Genomic DNA, 22316 nt, shown 5'->3' on the forward strand with positions numbered 1-22316 from the left:
GATGAATAGAAGATGGAGCGAGATGATGCTAGATTCAACGGTTGAAAGCGTTTATGTCGCGATTTATTTCTGAGTTATATGTCAAAGCCTTTAATCGCCCAAAAGAATATTCACTTCACTAGACACTTCTCAGTAATATGCTAAAAATATCACAATATAATGCCCAATTAAATCTCAACCTTATCACTTCAATTTATCTAAATCCTTTCCAATGCAATTGTAACTCAAAGAGAACAAAAAAATTTCACAATTCTTCAATATCACCTTCAAGATAAATGCCAATTATATAGATGCTCAAATACTCAATTTAGGAAACGAAAGATATGCAATTTACCATAATTCCACGAAAGAGTACTTAACAATTACTTGAAAAATTCTCAACATTTAATACGCAATAAATATCCAATAATTCAAGTAAATAAACTACGCTTAGTTAATTAAACGACGATCAATCTCAATAGGTGTCAAGCACAAAAATATTCAAAACCCAATGTCAATGATTATGAAACTTAGCATGCAAAAGACTTGAGCACTTAAATTTCAAAAATTAGTTACCATGAAATTCAAATGCTAAATACTTCAAGCAATTCCGGATTTAAAATGATTTTCTTAAGTAACCCAAACCCAGAAAATTTCCTCCTATAGTCAAACCTTAAGAGATATTAAAAAAAAATGTGCCTTGCCTATAGAAGAATTTAAAAATTTAACCCCACAAAAATTATTTCAAAGACCTAAGGCCCCAAAACCCTTTCTCACAAAAAAATTTAAAAATAACTTAAGATGAACTTTCACAAAAAATTTAAAAATTAACTTAAGATGAACTTTCGTTCCTATTACACTTAAAAAATCTTTTGAAACTAACATGTGAACAATAAACCAAAAAGATTTTAAATGAGGAAACATAAAAGTTAGATTTTAATTTTTTGTTTTAAAGGATCAATGTAAAACCCTTTTTTAATCTTTTGACTTTTTCTAGAATGGCCAAACCTTAATTTTTGTTTTATATGGGCCAAAAGCCACACCACACATAAAATTGCAAATAGAAATTTTAATTCTTTCCTTTTAAAACCTAAACAAAATCGAATAAATTAAAAACTTGATCTTTTGTTTTATTACCCTGCTTTGAAACTAAACCTAAAGAGAAATGAAAATAAAAAAAATGAAAGCAATTCGAAGTCAAGGGTGAGCTTTGCAGGTTGGAGCAGTGGAAGAGAGGTCGAAGGAGGGATGACAGGGAGATGGCAGCAAAGGAAAGGATGCAAGTCAAGGGAGAAGGGTCAACTGTGAGGAGAGAAGTACGCAAAGGAAGGGAAGCAGGGAACGTAAGGGAGACAATCGCGCGGATAGGGGAGGTTGTGAGGGAGAAAGCGACGCGTTGGCCAACGTAGAAAGGGATGGCAGCGTAGAGAGACCGCAGAAAGGAGGGAAGCACGACAAAGGAGATGAGGAGAAGCTGCGAGGGAGAAAGGGACGCGTTTGGATGCAGGTTGGAGCAGCGAGGAAGAACAACGCAAGAGAGAAGGGCTCACACAGAGCTGAGAAAATAATAGGCAAAGAAAGAAAATGCGAGGTGTGGCGCTGAGGGATAACAGAGTTGCGAGCAGAGAGAGGAGAAACGTAGAGATGAAGGAGGGTTTGCATAGAAACAAAGGGATCTGCAAAAAGAAAAACACAGGAAAAGACAGCAACGGAATTTGAAGGGTTTCAAAGAAACGAATGGTTAACTCAAGAACCTTAAAAAATTCCCCAAAAATTCCTATTTTAAACTGATATACTTCTACTTTAGATTTGTCCTCAGAAAAAATTATGGAATCCTCAGATCTAAATTTGAAACCTTTTAAAAAAAATCTCTGAATAATCTTCCTTGCTAATTTTTGTTGAGGCCAGATCTTGCCCTCCAAGATCTAGATCTGGCTCCAAATTAAATTTTTCTTTTAGATCCGCACCTACAAAATAGAATACAAAAATATCTAGATCTCGATATATACAAAAAATAAACAAAACCCCAAAAACCCAAGTTATAAAACCTTCAGATCTATACAAAATATCTACAAATCTATGCACAAGAGTTGTTGATCTGTCAGATCTTAAGAGTATGAGACCAACTCCGCTTCCAAATCTGAAAATCTAAGGCTCTTACTAACTAGATCTATCAATTTTACCAAAAAATATTTAAAAGATTTTCGTTTTTTAGAGAGGTACTAGCCCAAAAACTTCATGCATAAAAATTTAATCTTTAAATAAATCTTGAAGTTAGTATGAGGTAGGCTCTTCAGAAAATATATGTTGAGAGTTGGCTGGACAAACCAAGGACTATTCCCAAACTCTCACTGAAAACCTTAGATATCTTCTACAAACACTAGATCAACCATCAAACCAAGTAGAAATATAGAATAACAATAAAATTCTGAAGAAATAGAGATACCTTCTAAAGAAACAAACTGAATAAGATACCTGTATTCAGATTATTATAAGAGACCTATTGGTTTGCGATTTTCAAATAATATTTCCAGAAATTAAAACGATGTTACCATAGATTCATGAAGAGGGACACCATCACAAGTTGAAACCCCAAATAATTTTGCATTAATTCCAGAAAATATACAAGAAAACTTGAGAGCTTAGTACATGATTTAAATATCGGGTATAATACACTGACACCGACCTCTAATTTATAGATAAATTCTCCAACAGCTAGTTCATTTGATCCCCATCGAAGTAATCTTGATCGTTGAAAAAGATTTAATTATCTTTTAATCTCCTCTGTTGAAATTATTTTATTTTTTGAGGAATTTCGAATTTTTCATTTAATTCATTTATAATTAACTCAAAAATAATTATTTTGAGTTAATTTCCCCAAAAAAAATGGCTTTGACTTAACTACCAAGGCCCAAAGGTCCAAAATCTCTTGAAAATTTCAATATTTCCTTGGTCGGGGAACTCCAAAAATTAATTTCTTTAAAACCCACGAATTTAACCTTTGGAGAATTGAATTCTACCTACGGCACAAAATTAATTAATTTTGTGGCTTAGGATTTTAATTTAATTTTTCCATATAATTTAATTAATTGACTTATGAGGGGATTAATAACAGTGTTGTGAAAATCGCGATAATATCGCGATAAAATGAAAATATCGCGATAATTAAACGAAATAATCGCCGAATTTTTTTTTGCCGGTTTTTATTGAAAAAATCGCGATTTTATGAAATAATCACAATAAAAACGAAAAAATCGCGATAAAAACTTAAAAAATCGCCGGGGGTCGCGACAGCATAGTTTTATAACTTTTTTTTGGGTTTTTTCATGAGCTCATTTGGACAGTCGCGCGCGGAGGGAGGAGGAGCTCTTGGAGACCAAGCTGAAGAGGGTTTTTTGCCAAATCTAAGTGCTTAGAGGAGAAAATCAAGAGGAGACCACCGATTTCTCCATAGAAACGGTATGTGGATTATTTTTTTTTTGTTTTCATTGTTTGAAAACATTGTTTTCGTATGTTTTTCATTGTTTTTGGTTGTGAAACTTGGTATGGGCACCATTTTTCTTTTGTTTTCATTGTTTTTAAATATTTTTTTGTATTTCTTCATTGTTTTGGGTTGGGTAACTTCGTATGACTATGGGAACCAATTTTTTTTTTCATTTTTTTTAAACATTGTTTATGTTTTTTCATTGTTTTTGCCATTTGGTTGGGTAACTTGGGTTTGGAATGGTTGGGTAATTTGTGTTTGAAACTTTGAACTTTGGAATGGTTGTTTTAGGTTGGGTTACGGGTAACTTAGATTTTCATTGTACAATCATCAATGTAAAAATTGAAAATTAGCATACTAAATTGTAATTTGTAAATTTGTAACTTGTAATTTTGTAAATGCTAAATTGTAATCTTAATCCTTATTTTCCCATAGGTTCACAGCTGCACCAAAACACCATTCAAAACTTCAAGTTTGCAACTTCAAAGTTCAAAAACAAACATGCCAAGGAAATTGGATCCTTTTTGGGAATATGGTGTACCTGATTCTCCGAATGATAAGAGTAAACTTGAGTTGCAAGTTGTGTGGCCACCCTATGTCCGGGGGGTGTACAGGTTGAAGTTTCACCTTGCAAAAATTCATGGACATGATGTGGGGCCTTGTACAAATACAACTCCTGAACTTATCCAAAGAGCCATGAGAGCATTGGAAACTTTAGAGCAGACTAGAGAGGCCAAAGAAGAACTCAAAAGGCAACTAAAAAGGTCAGCTGAAGGAAGTGGGCCAAGTGGCACTGGTTCTACTGCAGCATCAACCAATCCGGTAGCTGCATCATCATTTTTTGTTCCTCGAACCACACCTGGTTCACAGCCATCTATCGGTTCAATGCTAAAAAGAACTGAGAAAAAACAAGCTAACAAGTTGGTGGCAAAATTTCTCCTCTGGAGTGATATTCTTTTCAGCATTGTAAGGAATAATCCATTTTTCCAACCTACTGTTGATGCTATTGCCAGTGTTGGCCCGGGGTACAAAATCCCTTCTTATCATGATTTCGGAGGCCGGATTCTTCAAAATGAAAAGCATGACTGCACCCAAAGATTGGAGGATTTTAGGGCATCATGGGCACAAACAGGATGCACTGTTATGTCAAATGGTTGGACTGACCAAAAGGGGAGAACCCTTATAAACTTCTTGGTTAGTTGTCCCAAGGGGACTATGTTTATCAAATCTGTTGATGCATCTGCACAAATCAAAGATGCAAGAACTTTATGTGATTTGCTGGATGTGTTTATTTTGGAGGTGGGTGAACAACATGTTGTCCAAGTCATAACGGACAATGCTGCAAATTATGTTGCTGCTGGTAGAATGCTTATGGACAGGTATCCTACTTTATTTTGGACACCTTGTGCTGCCCATTGTATTGATTTGATGTTAGAGGACATAGGGAAAATTTCCTTTGTCAAAGATATTGTTGACTCATCAAAAAGCATTACAAAATTTATATATAATCATACATCTATGCTTAGCTTGATGAGAAGATTCCCAACAACAAAGAGTTGGTGCGCCCCGCCATTACACGTTTTGCCACCAGTTTCATATCTCTTCAATCCCTCTTGATTTCTATGTGGGATGTGAAGAGAATGTTTCTTTCAGAGGAGTGGCGTGCTTTGCCAATGAGCCGCAAACCAGAAGGAGAGACCGTATGCAGACTAGTTTCATACCAGGAAGACTTCTGGGCGGGAGTGCAGGAGGTGCGCGCCATTACTGAACCTTTGGTAAAGGTTCTTCGGTTGGTTGATGGTGAGAAGCCCGCAATGGGCTATTTGTATGAAGCCATGGACAGGGCCAAAGAAGCCATTCGGGCCTACTATGATGATAAGGGAAATGATGGGTTTCAAAAACAACTCCTTCTATGGGGAGTGATTGATGAGCGATGGAACAACACACTCCATCATCCCATTCATGCTACTGGGCTTTTCCTGAACCCTGCATTTTCTTATGTATGTGGGTTTGATTTTGATGCTGAGATCATGGATGGATTCTTATCCTGTGTCCAGAAGATGGTGCGATCTCCAGAACAACGTATAGAGATCTCTAAACAAATTGAGACATATAAGATGGCAGGTGGCACATTTGGCTTTGAGATGGTTGTCAATGATAGGATGATTAAAATGCCAGGTATTTTTTAGTTTGTAACTTTGTTTCAAATTTCATTGTCTCTTCAAATTCCATTTTTTTCTTATGTTTATTTAAAATTTTATTTGTAATTTTGTTGTAGATGCATGGTGGAAAATGTATGGTGGCAGGGTACCCCTTCTGTAAAAGCTTGCCATTCGCATCCTCAGCCAAACATGTAGCTCCTCAGGATGTGAGCGCAACTGGAGTGTATTTGAAAAAATACACAACAAGAAGTGCAATAGGTTAACACTTAAACATTTAAAATATTGCAAATTTCCAAATAAATTTTTGAATTCATTAAACAATATTTTTTTTATAATTATTAATTATTATTTCATGATCTTTGTACAGGTTGGAGTCCCAGCGACTTAATGACATGGTCTACGTCTACTACAATCTTCGATTGTGGGTGAGGCAACTTGAGAGGACACCTGATGTGGATGCCATCTCATTGGATGGGATTGACACCACTGCTGCATGGAGGGTTGAGGCCGAGAGGCCTCTCATGGAGTCTGCTGATGATTGGTTAGTGTAGGATGTAATGGAGGGGGAAGAGGAGGAGGTGCAGGAGGAGGAGCAGGTGGAGGAAGAGGAACAAGAGAACGAGGTGACACCGCCTACCCGGGCTACCACTGCCACCAGTAGAGGACGTGGTCTACCTCCTATAGCTCCTACTTCTAGTTCTTCAACTTCTAGAGCACATCAGACTCCACTGCCATCTCCACCAGCACGGGCACCAGCATGTACATCTAGAGGGAAAGGGAAAGTTGTGGCATTTTCTCACAAGAGGGGCAAAGGAAATCAATAGGATTAGACTTTCATTTTATTGTATATGACATTATGACATGATGAGATACATTATCATATTTTTTGTTGATATTTTGAGGCTAAGTTGGGACTCAGGAGTTAGGACTTACTATTTAGGACATGATTCAATGTTATGTGTGATTTTAGCGCTAGAAATGATATTAAACATCTTATATATTGGTTTTTTTATCATATGTATGTGTCAATGTATTTATTTTATGTTGTAGATGGTTTAGATATTAAAAAAATTGAAAAAAAAATGAATATTTTTGTACCAAACAATTATTTCCGATTATTTCCAATTTCCTGATAATTCCGATTTTTTCCCCGCGCCGATTTAATCCCGATAACGATTAATGCAACATTGATTAATAATTTTTCCAACCCTCTAATATTTAGCCATGGTGTCTAATTATGAGGGACCATGCACTAAATATTTTGACATGAAGATTTTCCATTTTAATACATGAAGGGGGGAACTCGTTCGTTATCGACCCTCAACATTTATCCACTTCAGCGACACAAAAAATATAATCTAGTAGACCAAGAGACTTGTAAGAAAATAATTTAGCGAATTAGCTAAAATTATTCTCAAGTCACTTTTACAAATACTCAATCTAAAACATTATGACTCACTAAGATCTTGATGACAAAATCCACCCTAACTTAGGGGTGAAAGTGGAGGGAAAAACTATGCCGATCATTTGTGTCTAGAGACACAAATGAATCAGTGAAACAAAAAACCTCATAAAATAGAAATTGTCACCAAAACAATAAGTTTACCTAGGTTGTTACATACAGACGTAGTCATACTAGGATTTTTTACATTATACATATGCAGACTGAGTTGACATTTTTACAAAATTGCCGATTGAAGATGAAATTTGAAAGGCTCGAACACTCAAACACGATAAATCCCTTTTGCGAAAAAAAGGGTGTACTGCTATGGGGTCGTTGACACAGAGTGGTCAACAGATCCGATGGAGGAATGTGGCCTCGAGTGGGAGAAATGATGAATGGGGTAATAATGAATGGAAAGAGGATAATATAAGCAAATGACGAAGCGGGACCACGCAACCAAAATTGGGGTTTCCCATGAAATACCATACCTGGAGCCAAATGATTAGTAAAAGAGATCCCACGGGACTAGAATCCAAGGTTAATACCTAAAAGGAGTCTAGGGGACAAGAGCACAGAGCTAGCCCATTCTTTCCATCGAATGCCCCCATTAATCCATGCCTAGAAGTGTCCATGATAAGCAAACTACAATACTCAATTTCCAAATGACAAGGCATACCTTTAGGTTCGGAAGGCCCACCTTCAAACATACGATCATGGCAGATGGGCGAAGGACCACTTGGCTGGCTCAGGTGGCGGAGAAATGGCACAATGAGCTAGCTGGTGGCTGCAAAGCACTGTTGGTTGCCGGCTGGGGACCATCTTGGAAACAAAAAAAAATCTCCTGGGGATATCATCCACAAAATGGTGGGTAACAAACCTCATTGCTTACTCGGTGCCATTTTGATATATTCACCTTTACATGGTATATAGATAAGCAAACTTTGCATATTTTGTCCCTATTGGTTTGGAATCATGGTTTAAATCTTAAAAAAAAAATTCATTAAAAATTAATTATTTCATGTATTTTTTTAAAAACCAGTTCATTGAGATCTAACTAGTCTCAGTTTGACCGGTTCCGATTAGAAACCCGGTTTATTAGGTCGATCGGTCTAGTCACCGATTTCGGTTTTGAATATTATGGCTATTATGATGATAAGGGGGATGAGGGATTTGAGAAACAAAAACTAATATGGAGAGTGATTGACGAGCGATGGAACAATATATTCCATTGCCCCATTCATGCTGCAGAGATATACCTGAACCCCGCATTTTCTTACTCTAGTGGTATCATATTTGATGCTAAAGTCATGGATGGATTCTTCACTTGTGTTTACAAGACGGTGTCATCTACAGCATAATGCATAGAGATTTCTAAAGATATGGAGATATACAGGATGGCAGGTGACACATTTAGCTATGATATGGCTATCCATGATAGGACTACCAAAATGCCAAGTAAGCTTTAGTTTGTTTCAATTTTCAAATTCCATTGTCTCTTCATACCTTGTTTCAACTTTCAAATTTCAATTTGTTTCTTATGTTTCTCTTATTTGTTATAGATACGTAGTGGAGAAGTTATGGTCGCAGAGTACCCAATCTCCAAAAGTTTGTCATTTGAGTGCTCAACAAAACGTGTAATTTCGAGCGCAACTGGAGTGTATTTGAAAAAATACACACCAAGAAGTGCAACAGGTTAAAAAATTTCGAATTAATTTTTTGAATTCATTAAAATATAAAAAATATAATTTATTATTTTTGTAACTATTAATTTATAATTTATGACCCTCGTGCAGGTTGGAGTCCCGTCGCCTTAACGACATGGTCAACGTCTACTACAATCTCTAATTGTAGGTGAGGCAACTTGAGAGGATACCTAACATGGAGGCCATCTCAATGGGTGGAATTGACACCACTTATGCATGGAGGGTTGAGGTCAAGAGGCCTGTCATGGAATCAACCCCTGATTGGTTTGAAGAGGTAGTGGAGGGGGTAGCAATTACAGAGGAAGTAGAGGAAGAGGAGGAGGAGGAGCAACAAGAGGAGGAGGTGACACCACCTACCATGGTCACCAGTAGAGGGCATGGTCTACCTCCTCTAGCTCCTAGTTCTTTAGCTTCTAGAGGACATCAGAGTCTAATGCCAACCTTAGGGCCTTCTTCATCTAGAGGGAAAGCTATTACATTTTCTCACAAGAGGGGCAGAGGAAATTATTAGTTACTTAGTGGTTCATTTCATTGTATATGACTCGTGATATGAGATACATTATTATATTTTTTGTTGATATTTTGAGATTGAGTCACAACTTAGGATTCATGACATGATTCACTATTATACATCTTATGTGTTATTTCTCTTTTCATGTTTATGTGTTAATGCATTTATTTTATGTTGTGGATGCTTTAGATACTAAAAAATTTGAAAAAGAAGATTTTTTTTGTATTTTTTTGTCGATTTTTACAATTTTTCTTTTTCAAACCCTTGCCGAAATAATTCTGAGAGCGATTATCGCAACATTGGTTTAAAACACTAAGGTGGGGTCCTCTACAATATAAGCAAGGAGCCATCTAGTCCTTCCAATGCCCAATCAACATGCTCTCTATGGTGACAGAAAGGCTCAAAACAAGCTACGTCGACAAGTTTGTGAGAGTATGGAAATCCAAACATAAGCCGCCACCTCCTTTAACACATGACAACATGTTACTAATTTTGGCGCGCTACCATTTCTAAGGCTCTAAAGTCTGTCAAGCCAGCCAATGATGGCTGGAAACTGCTTGTGCTTGACAATTATCGTCCAATTTCTGCTTTGGGTCCAACCCCAAATAATCATGATGACCACATCAACTGCTAGCCTGGTTCTTGTTGTCTAGTGCTTATGCTCAAGCACAACTCTTCTGATTTTTGTTTATCTAGACTTATACTTATTTTGGGCTTGAGCATAATTGCAGCTGGTTCTAATGTGCATTTCAGCATAAACTAGCCCATTTTTTGTGGAGGCTGCAGGCAGACCAGCCCTTTTATAGTATAGCAGCTCTATACATGGTGTTTTATTAGTAGCCAAAGGATGGTTTTAATCAAATAAAATAAAGAAAGCTACACGTTCCACTGATTTGCCATCACCAGAATCAAGCCATAAAACCTTTGCTAGAACTTCAATTTTGAAGCGTTGAAATCATTGCTTTTAATTTTGAAGTGTTGAAATCAATGTTTTTAAAACAGAGATAAATTCAACATCCTCAAATACCCCTATTGCAACTTAATTTTGCAATGTTAATGATTGATATCTTCAATTCCATCGATACAAAATAATTCATACCAAATATCAGGAAAAAAATGCCATTTTCCCTTCTCGTATTTTGAGAAGCCAGAAAAGAGTGAAGACTAGGGGAAAAAATATCATAAAATGGTCCAACTTTCTATCCTTTTATAAATAGGACAAACGAGTCTGACATGGACATCATTAAATTGTTTTATCTCAGGATATGATTTTCATCTTCGCACCTATCTCCTTCTCTGTGTAACCTTGTTATCATATGCTATATGGATGAGTATCTCTCCGATACCACTTCATATCTATTACAGGGAGTCAACTCTCACAAAATCATGTTAGCGTAGATCCAAGAATGGGATGAAAGGTGAATGGTCTCAAAAACTATCATCCAGATTTAGATTTGAAAATAAAGGACTTTGGAAGGAAGCCTAGTTCTCATAGCCTAAAATCTTATTAAAATACCCAAATTTCTTAGACTTGCACCCGTCTCTATAAAAAAAAATAACGAAAAAAATAGCGAGAGTCAACAGATACTAAAAGTTACCAATTCCTTCCGAGAATCTCCTCGGCCTTGTAACCAGTAACATACTCAAACACCGCGTTTACATAAATAATCGGCTGATCCGGTTCAAGGGCATCTGTTACAGCAAACCCACATGGAGTAGAATGAAGCAGGTTATTCATAGCAATTGGAACTGGTCCTCCATCATTCATCAAAAACCCTTCATCCTCACATATTTGCATGTGATCTTCATCCTCCATGCTCATCTCGGAACCACTGTCCCATTCCATCTTTCCTCCTCTCGTTCGCCCTCGGATAAAAACCCTCTTAGCTCCCAACCTGTATCCCAAAACCCATCTCCCAAAAAACGATTTTGAAGCAAAATATTAACACCCAACTTCAATCATATAACAAAAACCCTGTTTTCCAAGCAAAATTCAACCTCTACTGCTCTCAGATAGGCAACCAGTCTTCAAAAATTGACCTCATGAACCAATTTTTAGGCCCCCAGACAACACCTACCTTCCACCAAAACCTTCAGAAACCATTATCCTCAACTCCTAAGGCCAAAATCTGAAAGGTTACACGCCCCCTTCATCTTTCCCTAAAACCCAAGTATAATTTCGCAGCAAATACATACAGTAAATCCCCATAACAGATGCACAGTATTTCAATAAGCTCCAACACTTGAATTAATCCTGCAACCCTTCAGTGGATAAACAGAGGTAAATATGCATGTAACCCCTGTTATAGTGAACAAGAACACTGACAAATCGAACCAAAACGTGAACCAAATCCTCGTGTGTGCAGAATAATTTAGTTACCTCCACCCCACCATAATCACCAGTGAGTATTTCACAAGGATCTAGAAGAAAACAGCCCAGATGGAATGACCACTTACTCCATCTCCCTCAATTTCTCTCGAACCATGCATGAATATCTTTCAATGAATATCTTTCAATTCTAGCCACTTTCGGTCCTGGACCCTATTTAAGATTGGTTGATCCTTCTATCCTTCTACACTAACTTTTGGTGCTTCTCCACCTCATGATAAAGAATAAAGAGGAGGGGGTGTCCGATTTGGAACTCCGAAGACTTAATTCCCACTAGTGAAGATATTTACAAGTGTGAGAGGGAGATATTTAGTTGCATTTGATATTTTTAGCTTTCCATGTAGGTAGTAGCGTGGCCTTACATTCTCCATACATGTTATGGAAAGCAAATATTTGATTATTGGAAGTTCGGTATTTTTATAGTGGGAGAGATTTTCTTAGTGTGGTGTGGTTTTAATAATTAATAAAATAAATATGTTGGTGTGGTTTGGATAATTAATAAAAAAATTTAAAATATATGTTAATTTTTAAAATGATTGAATTTTGTGTATTATTGCACTATAAATATAAAAAAAAAAATAAGTTTAATTTATTATAAATTAAAATAAATTGGGGTGTTTATTGAAGTCACATTTTTTTAGATAGTAAATTTTTGGTTGGAATTTGTCGAAAAATTTTCAAAAAATCTAATTTTGGGAGTGTTTGAATCGTTTTTAAGTGGAAATGGATTCAGTATCATCTAAAACCAAGACGGACACCCAAAATCCTGAAGCTTAACAATTATAACCGAGATTTCCAAAAATTTATATCAAATTTTTAAAAAACTTGCTAAAATTTCCATTATTTTCTAAACATAATTATGAACTCAGTAAACTACAAAACGAATAAATAGGAATAAATTTAAATTTTATTAAGTAATATATAAAAAAATGAAAAATAAAATTAATACAAAATAAATAAATTTTATTAAGTAATGTTTAAGTTGGGAAAAATAAATAAATTTTATTAAGTAATGTTTCAAATTAAGAAAAATAAAGTTTGCACCTTTTGGAATATAGAAAGTAAACCATTTATAATTTTGAAGGAGAATAAAGTGGAACTCTTGCATGACTATAGACTTCACATGAAATTTGTGGAACCGAAGCAAGTGTTCCAAAATTTTAGATAAGACTTCTTTTTTAGTGCTTTCGTGAATTGTTTTTATGTTGGCCAATTTTATGGTGTGGTTTCTTTTGGTGAGAATCACGTATGAGAGTAAATATAGTTCAAAGGAGGTACAACACATTGTTATCGTGTTTTTGTACGAGCTTTTGGATTATGTACACCAATATTTGATTGGCTCTTCAATGGCCTCGTGAATGGTTTCAATTGAAAGGACTAAGTTTGAAGTGCTTCATACACATGATTTCAAATGGAAAGGACTAAGTTTGTGTACTAGGGGAGCTAAATATTGATTTGATGGGTTAAGAAAAAGGATATATTTGTGTGGAGGTATATGTATATAAATATGTATTAATATATAATTTGATGGTTGTTAATTAAGTTTATTTTTAAGTGGTGGGAGAAATGATTGTTATTTTTTTACTTATGTTTAATTTTCACAAATGATATGTTAAATTTATGTTAATTATATTGTCGTAATGATGTTAATTGAGGTTATTTTGGGAAATTGGGTGGAATGGTTATTATCTTCCCCACCGAGGGTCTAGTCCCTACTAGTGACATGATGAACATTTTTGTAATGACTTCGTGCCTATGAATATTGTTGTATTGGCCGCGTGCCTTGTGAACTCTTAAGTTAGTATACTTGTGGGCTAGCCTGGTACCAGCAACCTCATTTTAGCCCACAGGTTAAGAGGGAGGTTGATTTCTTTCCTCGGGGAATATAGATATAGTTGTAATGACTCTCAGCTTTATTGTTGAATAGCCTTGAGCCTTGAGGAAAATTGTATCATCATTTATAGGCTAGAGGGTGGAGTGTCTAGTTTAATGGCAAAAAATATATAATATAGTTTGAGTGGGCTTAACGATGAAGAATGTGTTTTTCTCTCTGAGGTGACTAATTCAAATTTAGAGAAGTTAGAGTACATGCACATGAGCAAGTTATTCTTTGTGGATATTCATGTGGCATTAATAAGGTATTAGCACTTTCACTCTCACTTTTAGGTTAGAGAAAGACAAATTTTGTTTTTTGGACAAACCCTAATGCCCAAAAAATTCCAATGAAAAATATAAGTGTATACACATACTCGCACATTGCAAATAATTCAAAAATGGATTATTATGTTATTCAACTTAATTGAGATCTTAATTAGGTGGAAGGTTTTTCTTTATGGAGATGTATTTCTTGAAACCTTTTGTCACATCAAAATCTATCAATCACAATGTTTATGAGTTCTTAAAGTTCTTAATATAGCATTTACAGTTGGTGAACAGTTATTGGAGAGTTGTATAAGGATACCTATACAAGCTTAAAAGTATGTGCAATGACATTCTCTGTTGCCTTTTGCTCCTCGTAGGGCTCATGTTAGTCACAGAGGAGGTGATATACCCCATTATAGAGACGACAGTTCAATTCAAGGAGTTCTAGTTTGTGGGCAAAGGCAAAAATTCCAACTCATATATTAGGTAGACATTTCCAAAAATGTCGTAATATAAAGTTACATGGCTTATGAGAGATCTCACCTTCCAAATTTTGATTTACCTTTAGCCATCATAGCACCTTCTTAAGAGGTGTGGCAAGAAGTCATGAATTAGAATGAATTACAAAGTCCTTGCAATTTTCCTTTCAAACTTATGTACATACAAATCAATATATCTAAATGTTTGGCTTCTACACTTGTGTGTGTGTGCACGAACTAAACAAATGAATCAATTATTCAGACGTATATGTATATATGTATATACACATGTTTTTCAAAAAAATAATTGGTTGTTACTCTAATTGTAGGTGTATATAGTGGATCTTTGGTGATTAATTCACACACACACACACATCTTGTTAATTATGAGCTTGCTTATTATTATAATTGGATTAATGGACTATTGGTATGTAATTGTACATGGGGTTAGGGAAAATTTTGAAAATATTACAATGGAAAGAGAAAATTGCAAGAGGAGTACAATTAAACTAGCTTTGTTAACAAGCATTTGCAAGAACAGCTCTTGGATATGTTATTATACTTGGACTAGGTGGTCAACATTTATGGGTTGGATTTCATCCAAGTATCCCTCAGGAAACATTGATAATACCCCCATCATTTGTTAGTCTTTCCATATATGATAGAAAGAAGGATTTGGGGGCCTTTTAACACAATCTCAAACTTGAAATTATGTTTACACCCCATGTGTCACTTCCTATTTGTATCTAATGATATTTAAGCATCCACTCCTTTATTAGTGGAGCTCTAACATTGTGCCTCACCCATAATTGGTTTTCCCTCATCTAACTATCAACGAGATCTTTTTTCCCTCTATTGCAAACCCACTCCTAAACAATAGAGTATTTTTATGCCTCAAAATTTGTACACTGAAGTGTAGAGAGAAGTGATTGCTAGAAGAGGACTTTTTTGGTAGAGTTGAGGATAGAGATCTCATGATACCTCACAAGCCTTTGGTCCTCTCTACTCTTTATATATTACCTATCTGGGTTCAAAAGATTTCCTACTTTCCAATAAGTCAAGCCTACATGCATTGCAAAACCAATAGTAATGGCACTTCATTGAACCAAAAAACGATTGGTCCTACTTCACCTCAATCTTTAGAGAGAATAGTAAATAGGTCAACTACTTACTCTTTCATTAATGAAAGAAAACACATTAACGAATATTACACATGATATAACAACTAAAAAGATATGTTGGAAAATAATTTGTAAAGAGATAACTAAAATGCACCATGCGCAATAGATGAAAGTTGACATTGTGTGTGTAATAACAAAAGATGCATGTTGGCCTCCTTCAATGCAATATTTTGATTATGTTATAATAGTATTGACTAAAACAATTCAAGATTCAAAGTGCACACATTTATGTGTTTTTATTTGAAACAATGCTTCGAACATTTCTTGAATCACAATCTACGGATCTCCAACCTAAGTTGGATTCTCCAAGTACTCTCACATTACTTATTAATGAAAGCACCTCCACAAAATTTATGTCCTTAAAATCCCTAGCCCCGGCCTCCTTTTGGTGATTTGACTATTATTTATCTAGAGACATATAGTTTATTATATCTTTTGTCATTATTTAGTTGAATTAAGTAAAATATATCTAATTACTAGAGGAAAAGATCTGAAAACCTATCTACATTCTATCACATTTTACTAAGGACAAGACCTAAGAAAACATGTATCACTTATGCACCACACAATCTCCTCCATTTGGGTCTAAAAATTTTGTATGTAAGTTAGACCACCACACTAATGCTTACAATTAAATTCAAAATTTAGCAAAGTTCATGGTCTTCCTAAAGAAGAGAGAGAGAGCGAGAGAGCGAGAGCCATTGGAATTCCAATGAGGCCATAGGTTATATCCTTGAGACTTTCTTGGCCAACGTCGTAACTAAAACAATTGAGCTTAAGAAGAACTCACCATTTCATATTAATCAACATATTGCCCCATGGAATGACAAAAATAACAAAAGCTTCTTTTATCCTATATGAGGCATATTATACTTATCTCCATATTAAAGTATCCCTTTTAAAGATAGAATCAGTCAGGAAACCAATAATTTCTACCAAATGGTGGCTTTAAAGCTAAATTTGAAACTAGCACAAGAGTTTGTTGTATCCCAATTACAAATCATTAGAGACTTAACATTGGTTACTAAAAGGATGAGTTAATAAATTGCCCTTAATAATGTTACATTACAACCTTTGTTTGATGAACAACCTAATTACCTCTTTCTCCTTGTTATGAACCTTGCGCCTTAAAAATGATAAGAAACCAATAATTATAGTTCACTTCAAGGAGGAAACCTCCTTTTAAATTGAATACAATGTATAAGACATTATTTGATGATCCTAATACTAGGTCTCCTTAGTATATATAGGAGACAAAGGGTACAATTATAATTAAAGGTTATAGGCGACATAACAATATACTAATAAAAATGTAATAACTCAATACCTAGGATTTAATTAGGTCTTTTAGGGTTTACATGGGGCTTATATAGGGCTTAGCATGCCCCTTCCCTTCAAACAAGTGTTGTCCTTAACACTTGACTAATTGTGGGGTGTTCTTACATGAACAACTCATCTTCCCATATCACCTCTTCCACCGGTATGCTCTTCCATTAGATGAGGTGCTCAACAATTGCTCAATTTCTCAATTGCTTTATCCTTGTTTCCATTTTTATTTTTGGTTCTAGTATGATTTCCCCTTTGTCATTAATCTATTATTAAAAAGTTTAGATTAGGTTCTTATCATTGGTTATCTTCTGTAAGCAAGAAACATAGAAGACTAGATGTACATGTGAAGATGGATGCAATTCCAATTTGTAAGTTATACTTCCATCTTCTAAAAAACTTTCTAAGGGCCATAATACCTTAGCATTAATTTATTGTCCTTCTTTTGTTGCTTGAGGGAAATATGGTTACATGGTTCCCCATTTCAAATTCCCTTTCACGTGACATTGATTTACATGTTGTTTCATCCTATTTTGTGTTATAACCAAGTTTCTTTCAATAGTTTGAAAGCCTTATTGGTGCTTTGTGTGGTCTCCATTACTTGAGCCTATATAGTCCCTTTGAATGGTGATGTGATGGATGAAAGATAGTATCTGTAAATTGCTATATTGGGGACATTATCAATGAAGTATGGAAGAATGTGTTGTACCACCATTTTGCTAAGGGAAACCACCTGACGCAATGTGTCTATCTATCAGATGCAAAGCAATGTAGATATCCTCCTAAACATGTATTCATAATCTTAGTTTTCCCATCATATTAGGGATGGTAAGATGAGCCATGAGCCAATTCAGTACCCAAAAAAAGAAAATAATTTAGTCCAAAAATTTATAGTGAAAATTATATCTCTATCACTTACAATAATCTTTGGTATTCCAAGTAGCTTTGGATTGTTTCCATGAGTGCTTCTACTTCTATACTTTCTTTGAAAAGATGAAAAGAAGAGAAAAAATGGTAATACTTTATCATTTGATATACCGCTACCTTAATGACATTCTTTCCTTTAGATTTGGGTAAACCTGTAATAAAATTCATTAAAGCTTCTTCCCAATGCTAGCTTAGTATGGCTAATGCTTGTAAGAGCCATGGGGTCTTCAATGTACCCCCCTTATTCTCTTGGCATACCACACATTCAACCACAAACTTTTGTACATCTACGTTTTAATACCTTCCCTAAAAATAGATTTCTTGATCCTATGGTATTTTTTGAAGAACCCTAAATATCCTTCTACAAGAGAAGTGTGTAATTCCAAAAGGACCTTCTATTTGAGTTGACAATTCTTACATAAGTGTAAGTAATCATGATATTGTTATCACTCCAATATTTCTCTAGAGTGTTTGAGAAAGAAATAATTAGAGGTAACCACAAACCAACTTTGGAGATTAGGATCTAGCCTTCCTAATTCTCAGAGAGGGCTCTCTCTTTTTTATTTAACTTTGTTTAGTTATTTGATTTTAGGCTAGTTATGATTGTACTTGGGTTTTGATTTGGATTTGGTGGTGGGATTACTTACTTAGATGAAAAGAGGGGTGTCTTTTACCATTGGGCTATGGGGTCAAATGTCAGGCAAACAGGACTGGATCAAGTTCTAAAAATAGTGTCTACAGGGCAAGATAGCAGAGTTACTTCAGACCTCAAGGTTGGATGGTCAAGTGGTTTTCAATCGGATCCAAAGAGCAATTAAGGGTTCCTAAGGTTGGATTATGAAGAAAGTGAAAGAGGTCAACCAGGATGGGAGAGCAATTAAGGATTCTCAGATCAGGATATCATAAGAAAACATGTAAATGATCAACTGTTCAAAATAGAGTGTACTTAATAAAATTCTGAGATAAACTTCCAGTTAATTCATTCAACTTTAGATAACATTTAAGTTTGTGAAAAACATAAGAAAATAACAAATTTGACAAAGAAAATACTTCACTATAATAGCTAAACACATGAATCATGTAATGCAATCTCTTTATTACTTGGTCCAGTCTGTTGACTCGAAAAATTGGTACAATAACCCTTAGGTTTATGATCAAAATAACTTTACAAATGTATAGCAATCCACACTCAATACTTTGAATTTATTATTTATACAAAAATAATTTACAAAATATCCCAAACTGTCTTGGGAACTAATCTAGGAGAAAAAAATATCCTCATGCAAGAAGATAGAGACATCTATTGAATTGTTGTTTGTTGTCCCTGTTTATTAGGTTGTGTTGTCTTTAATCTTTGATATTTTGCCTTTTAATCTATGCTTTGATGTTTGATCTTTACGTTGGATGTTTTATTCACTCTAACCTTTCAACTGATACACTTTCATCTGGGTTGCCTGTCATTTATCCTTTTACTGTGCTTTTCAATCTTACTGTAGATTTTTACATTTTGACTGTGTATTTCTACAGTAAATCATTTAATTTCTCCCATGTTTCAGCATCTGGTAATTGGATATTTATCATCTTCCTGTAAATCTCATCTGCCTCCGTGTACTTGGTAAATGTAGGCTTATTCACTGTGAATCCCCGGTGCAGCCCCAGTTCTCGTCCTCGGCCTCCCTACGTTGCATGCAGTGGCTGGCCCCTTGTGCAGCAGATCGGACTGCTCAACTGGCCTCAGGATTGGTTCGGTGCCTGAGCTCAAGGATTCCCCTGCGCGCCAGATCAATCTCGTTCTCGGCCTCCCTACGTTGCATGCAGTGGTTGACCTCGTGGATCGCCCAGCGCATCAGATCGGACTCGCATCCTGGTTCATGAGCCTCTGCATGCCGCGGTTAATGGATGCTGCCGGGCCCTGACCCCCCAGCTTTCTCAATGGAGGGGTTGGGCTCCCCTCAGTCCCCACCTCCCCCGCCGAGATCGCCAGTTTGAGGCCTTCTCCCAGCTCCTGGCTGGCCTCCCAAAGAAGAGGACTTCAGAGGCAGCGAAGTTTGTTAAAAAATTAGATGAAATCCGGTGATCTCTCTTCCTCCTGAAACCCCAATCCAAGTCGCATTGTCGTTAGCTGAACGGGCTCTCATAGGCCAGTTTACGGGTTTATGGCCATCTCCAAAATCCACCTAGAACTAGGTTAATAGAAACTGGGCGCCGATTATCAAAGAAAATGTCACCTCATACTTTCTGGGAAGGGGATTTTTCCTGTTTGAATCCACATCTAAAGAAGACAAGGAGCTAATCTGTAACGAATAAAATATATAAATAATATAAATATAATGTAAAAGATAATAATCATAAATAATAGCTAGTTAAGCTAGTAATTAGGTTGAAGAGGCATGTCTAATAGGACATGACTCTTCATGAAGAGACACTTGCTTGGTATATAAGCAAGCCTCTCGTTCTCATTTGTAAATCATCATTCTTATTCTTATTCACATATTTATATATAATATTTATATCCTTAATGGATAATTTGATATTCCAAGTCATTTGGAGTAATTAATCTTAAGAAGGAACTTTGTTCGCTTCATGTGGTATCGGAGCCACGTTGGCTGATCACCAGGCCTTTGGCTATCAACCTATCATCAACTTCGTTGCTGTCATAATTGAAGCGTTTCGCTACATATTGGGAGATTCTCCATTTTTTAGGTCTTTGGCCATTATTTAAAAAAAATAATAAAGAATAAATAAGAAGGGTATATAAAAAGAAAAGAGGAAAGGAAATAATATATTCTGAACAAACAAACAAAAAAATTGAAAAAAATATATATATATATATATATATAAAGGGTTTTACATTATTGATAAAAGTGCATAATAAATATACGCGGGAATCTTTTGAAGTATATTTAAAAAAATTTACGTGGAGAAGCCCGTGGTTTTAGAAACCAATGGTAATTGCCTGTGGTTTTAGAAACCAATGGTAAGTTTTACATTTTACGTGGAGAACATTAACCGAGGTTTTAGAAACAATTGCCCATGGTATTTTAGAAACCAATGGTAATTGCCCGTGGTTTTAGAAACCAGTAGTAAGTTTTACATTTTACATTTTACGTGGAGAACATTAACCGAGGTTTTAGAAAACAACCCATGGTAATTGCCCATGGTATTTTAAAAGTGAAAGATATTTTGATAAGCATTGGAGAAAAAAGGTGTGATCTAAATAATTTTAATTGTTCAAATCTAAAGATTGTGACCGTACTAAAAGTCACGTCTCATCCAAATTAGTCACGACTCATCCAAATTTTCGAAAAAAAAATATTATTATAATTATAAAAAAAATACTATATAAGCCTTATATAGTTACATATAAAAGGAAAAGTGGGTCTCAAAAAAGTATATATAGTTTTATATAATTATAATTTTATAATATATATAAATTAAAATTATATAATATATATAATTTATAATTATATATATGAAAAAACAAATTATTGTTATATAAAATTTTATTAATAGAGTGAACAAAAAAGAAGAAGAAGAAGAAGAGAATATTTGAAATATATATATATATATATATATATATATATATATAAAGGGAGATAAATAAGTTATTAAAAAAATAAAATAAAAAATATTTCCATACAAAGTTAAAATGATGAAGGAAGAAAGGTTTTCCTATAATGGTCTTTCAATTACAGATCATAGAGTAATTACACTAAAAGGAAATATCCAAGGAAGAGAAGTTAATGTCGCCATCAACCCAAGCAATGATAAAAATTATATCAACATCAACTTGGCAAATCAATTATTAATTCCAGAGCTAAGCATTAGTGTAAAGAAAAATATTTTTGACCAAAACAAGTATAAAATTAGTGATCTACAAGTGACAATAGGTCATTATGACTACATATCTCAATTTCATGTTGTAAGGATGGATAGAAATACTGACATCATACTTAGTCAACCCTGGTTTAAGGATTTGGGTACATTCATGTTAAACATAAAGAAACAAGTTTTGACGTTTCCTTATAAAGGGAAGATGGTCATGTTTCGAGACATAACAAGTAAATCAAAATCAATAAAATCTTCATTAGAAGACCTTAAGGATATCTCAGATTTGATGTTTCAAGGTAACGAAAAAACTATATCAAAGAAGCAAACAGAGCTTGAAGAAGTCATCTGCAGCAGAGACACAGAAATTTCGAGCCTAAGAGGTCACCAGGAAAAGCTACTCGAACAAGTCAAGAAGACTAAAGTCTCAAAGAAGGAACTCAAGGAGCACTTATCAGAACAAGAAGAGGAAACTTTGCGTTTAAAGAACCTTAGTAAAAATTTATTAGAACAAATCAAAAATCTAAAAGATGAAAATTTTAAAATTCAAAACACTGAAAATAAGGTTGATAAATCAGAAATCAAAGAACTTTTACGACTGAAAAACCATAATCAAAGTCTACTCACTCAAGTTAAGAAGCTTAAGGATGATAAGAAAGCATTAAAAGATAAGTTGGAACAATTCGCTCAAGAAGAAGCATCGGAATCTCCAGTCGTAGCAGTCCAAGTTGAAAGTAAGGGAACGAATACCGATCCAGTGA

At 35.0% G+C, this 22316-nt stretch overlaps 1 protein-coding gene across 1 annotated transcript in view; it reads right to left on the reverse strand.

Annotated features, from left to right (window-relative positions):
* LOC149243920 (adagio protein 1-like) overlaps nt 1–11932 on the reverse strand; it is a 34268-nt gene extending 22336 nt beyond the window's left edge. The window contains 1 exon segment of the mRNA XM_089374660.1: nt 10882–11932. Coding sequence (XP_089230786.1) covers nt 10882–11129 — 248 coding nt within the window. The 5' untranslated portion in view covers nt 11130–11932.
* Nucleotides 11933–22316: the final 10384 nt, after the last annotated feature.

The sequence above is a fragment of the Pinus tabuliformis genome, chromosome 8 (assembly GCF_031772625.1).
Source record: "Pinus tabuliformis cultivar Carrire ecotype Pingquan chromosome 8, CPIR1, whole genome shotgun sequence".
NCBI lineage: Eukaryota > Viridiplantae > Streptophyta > Pinopsida > Pinales > Pinaceae > Pinus > Pinus tabuliformis.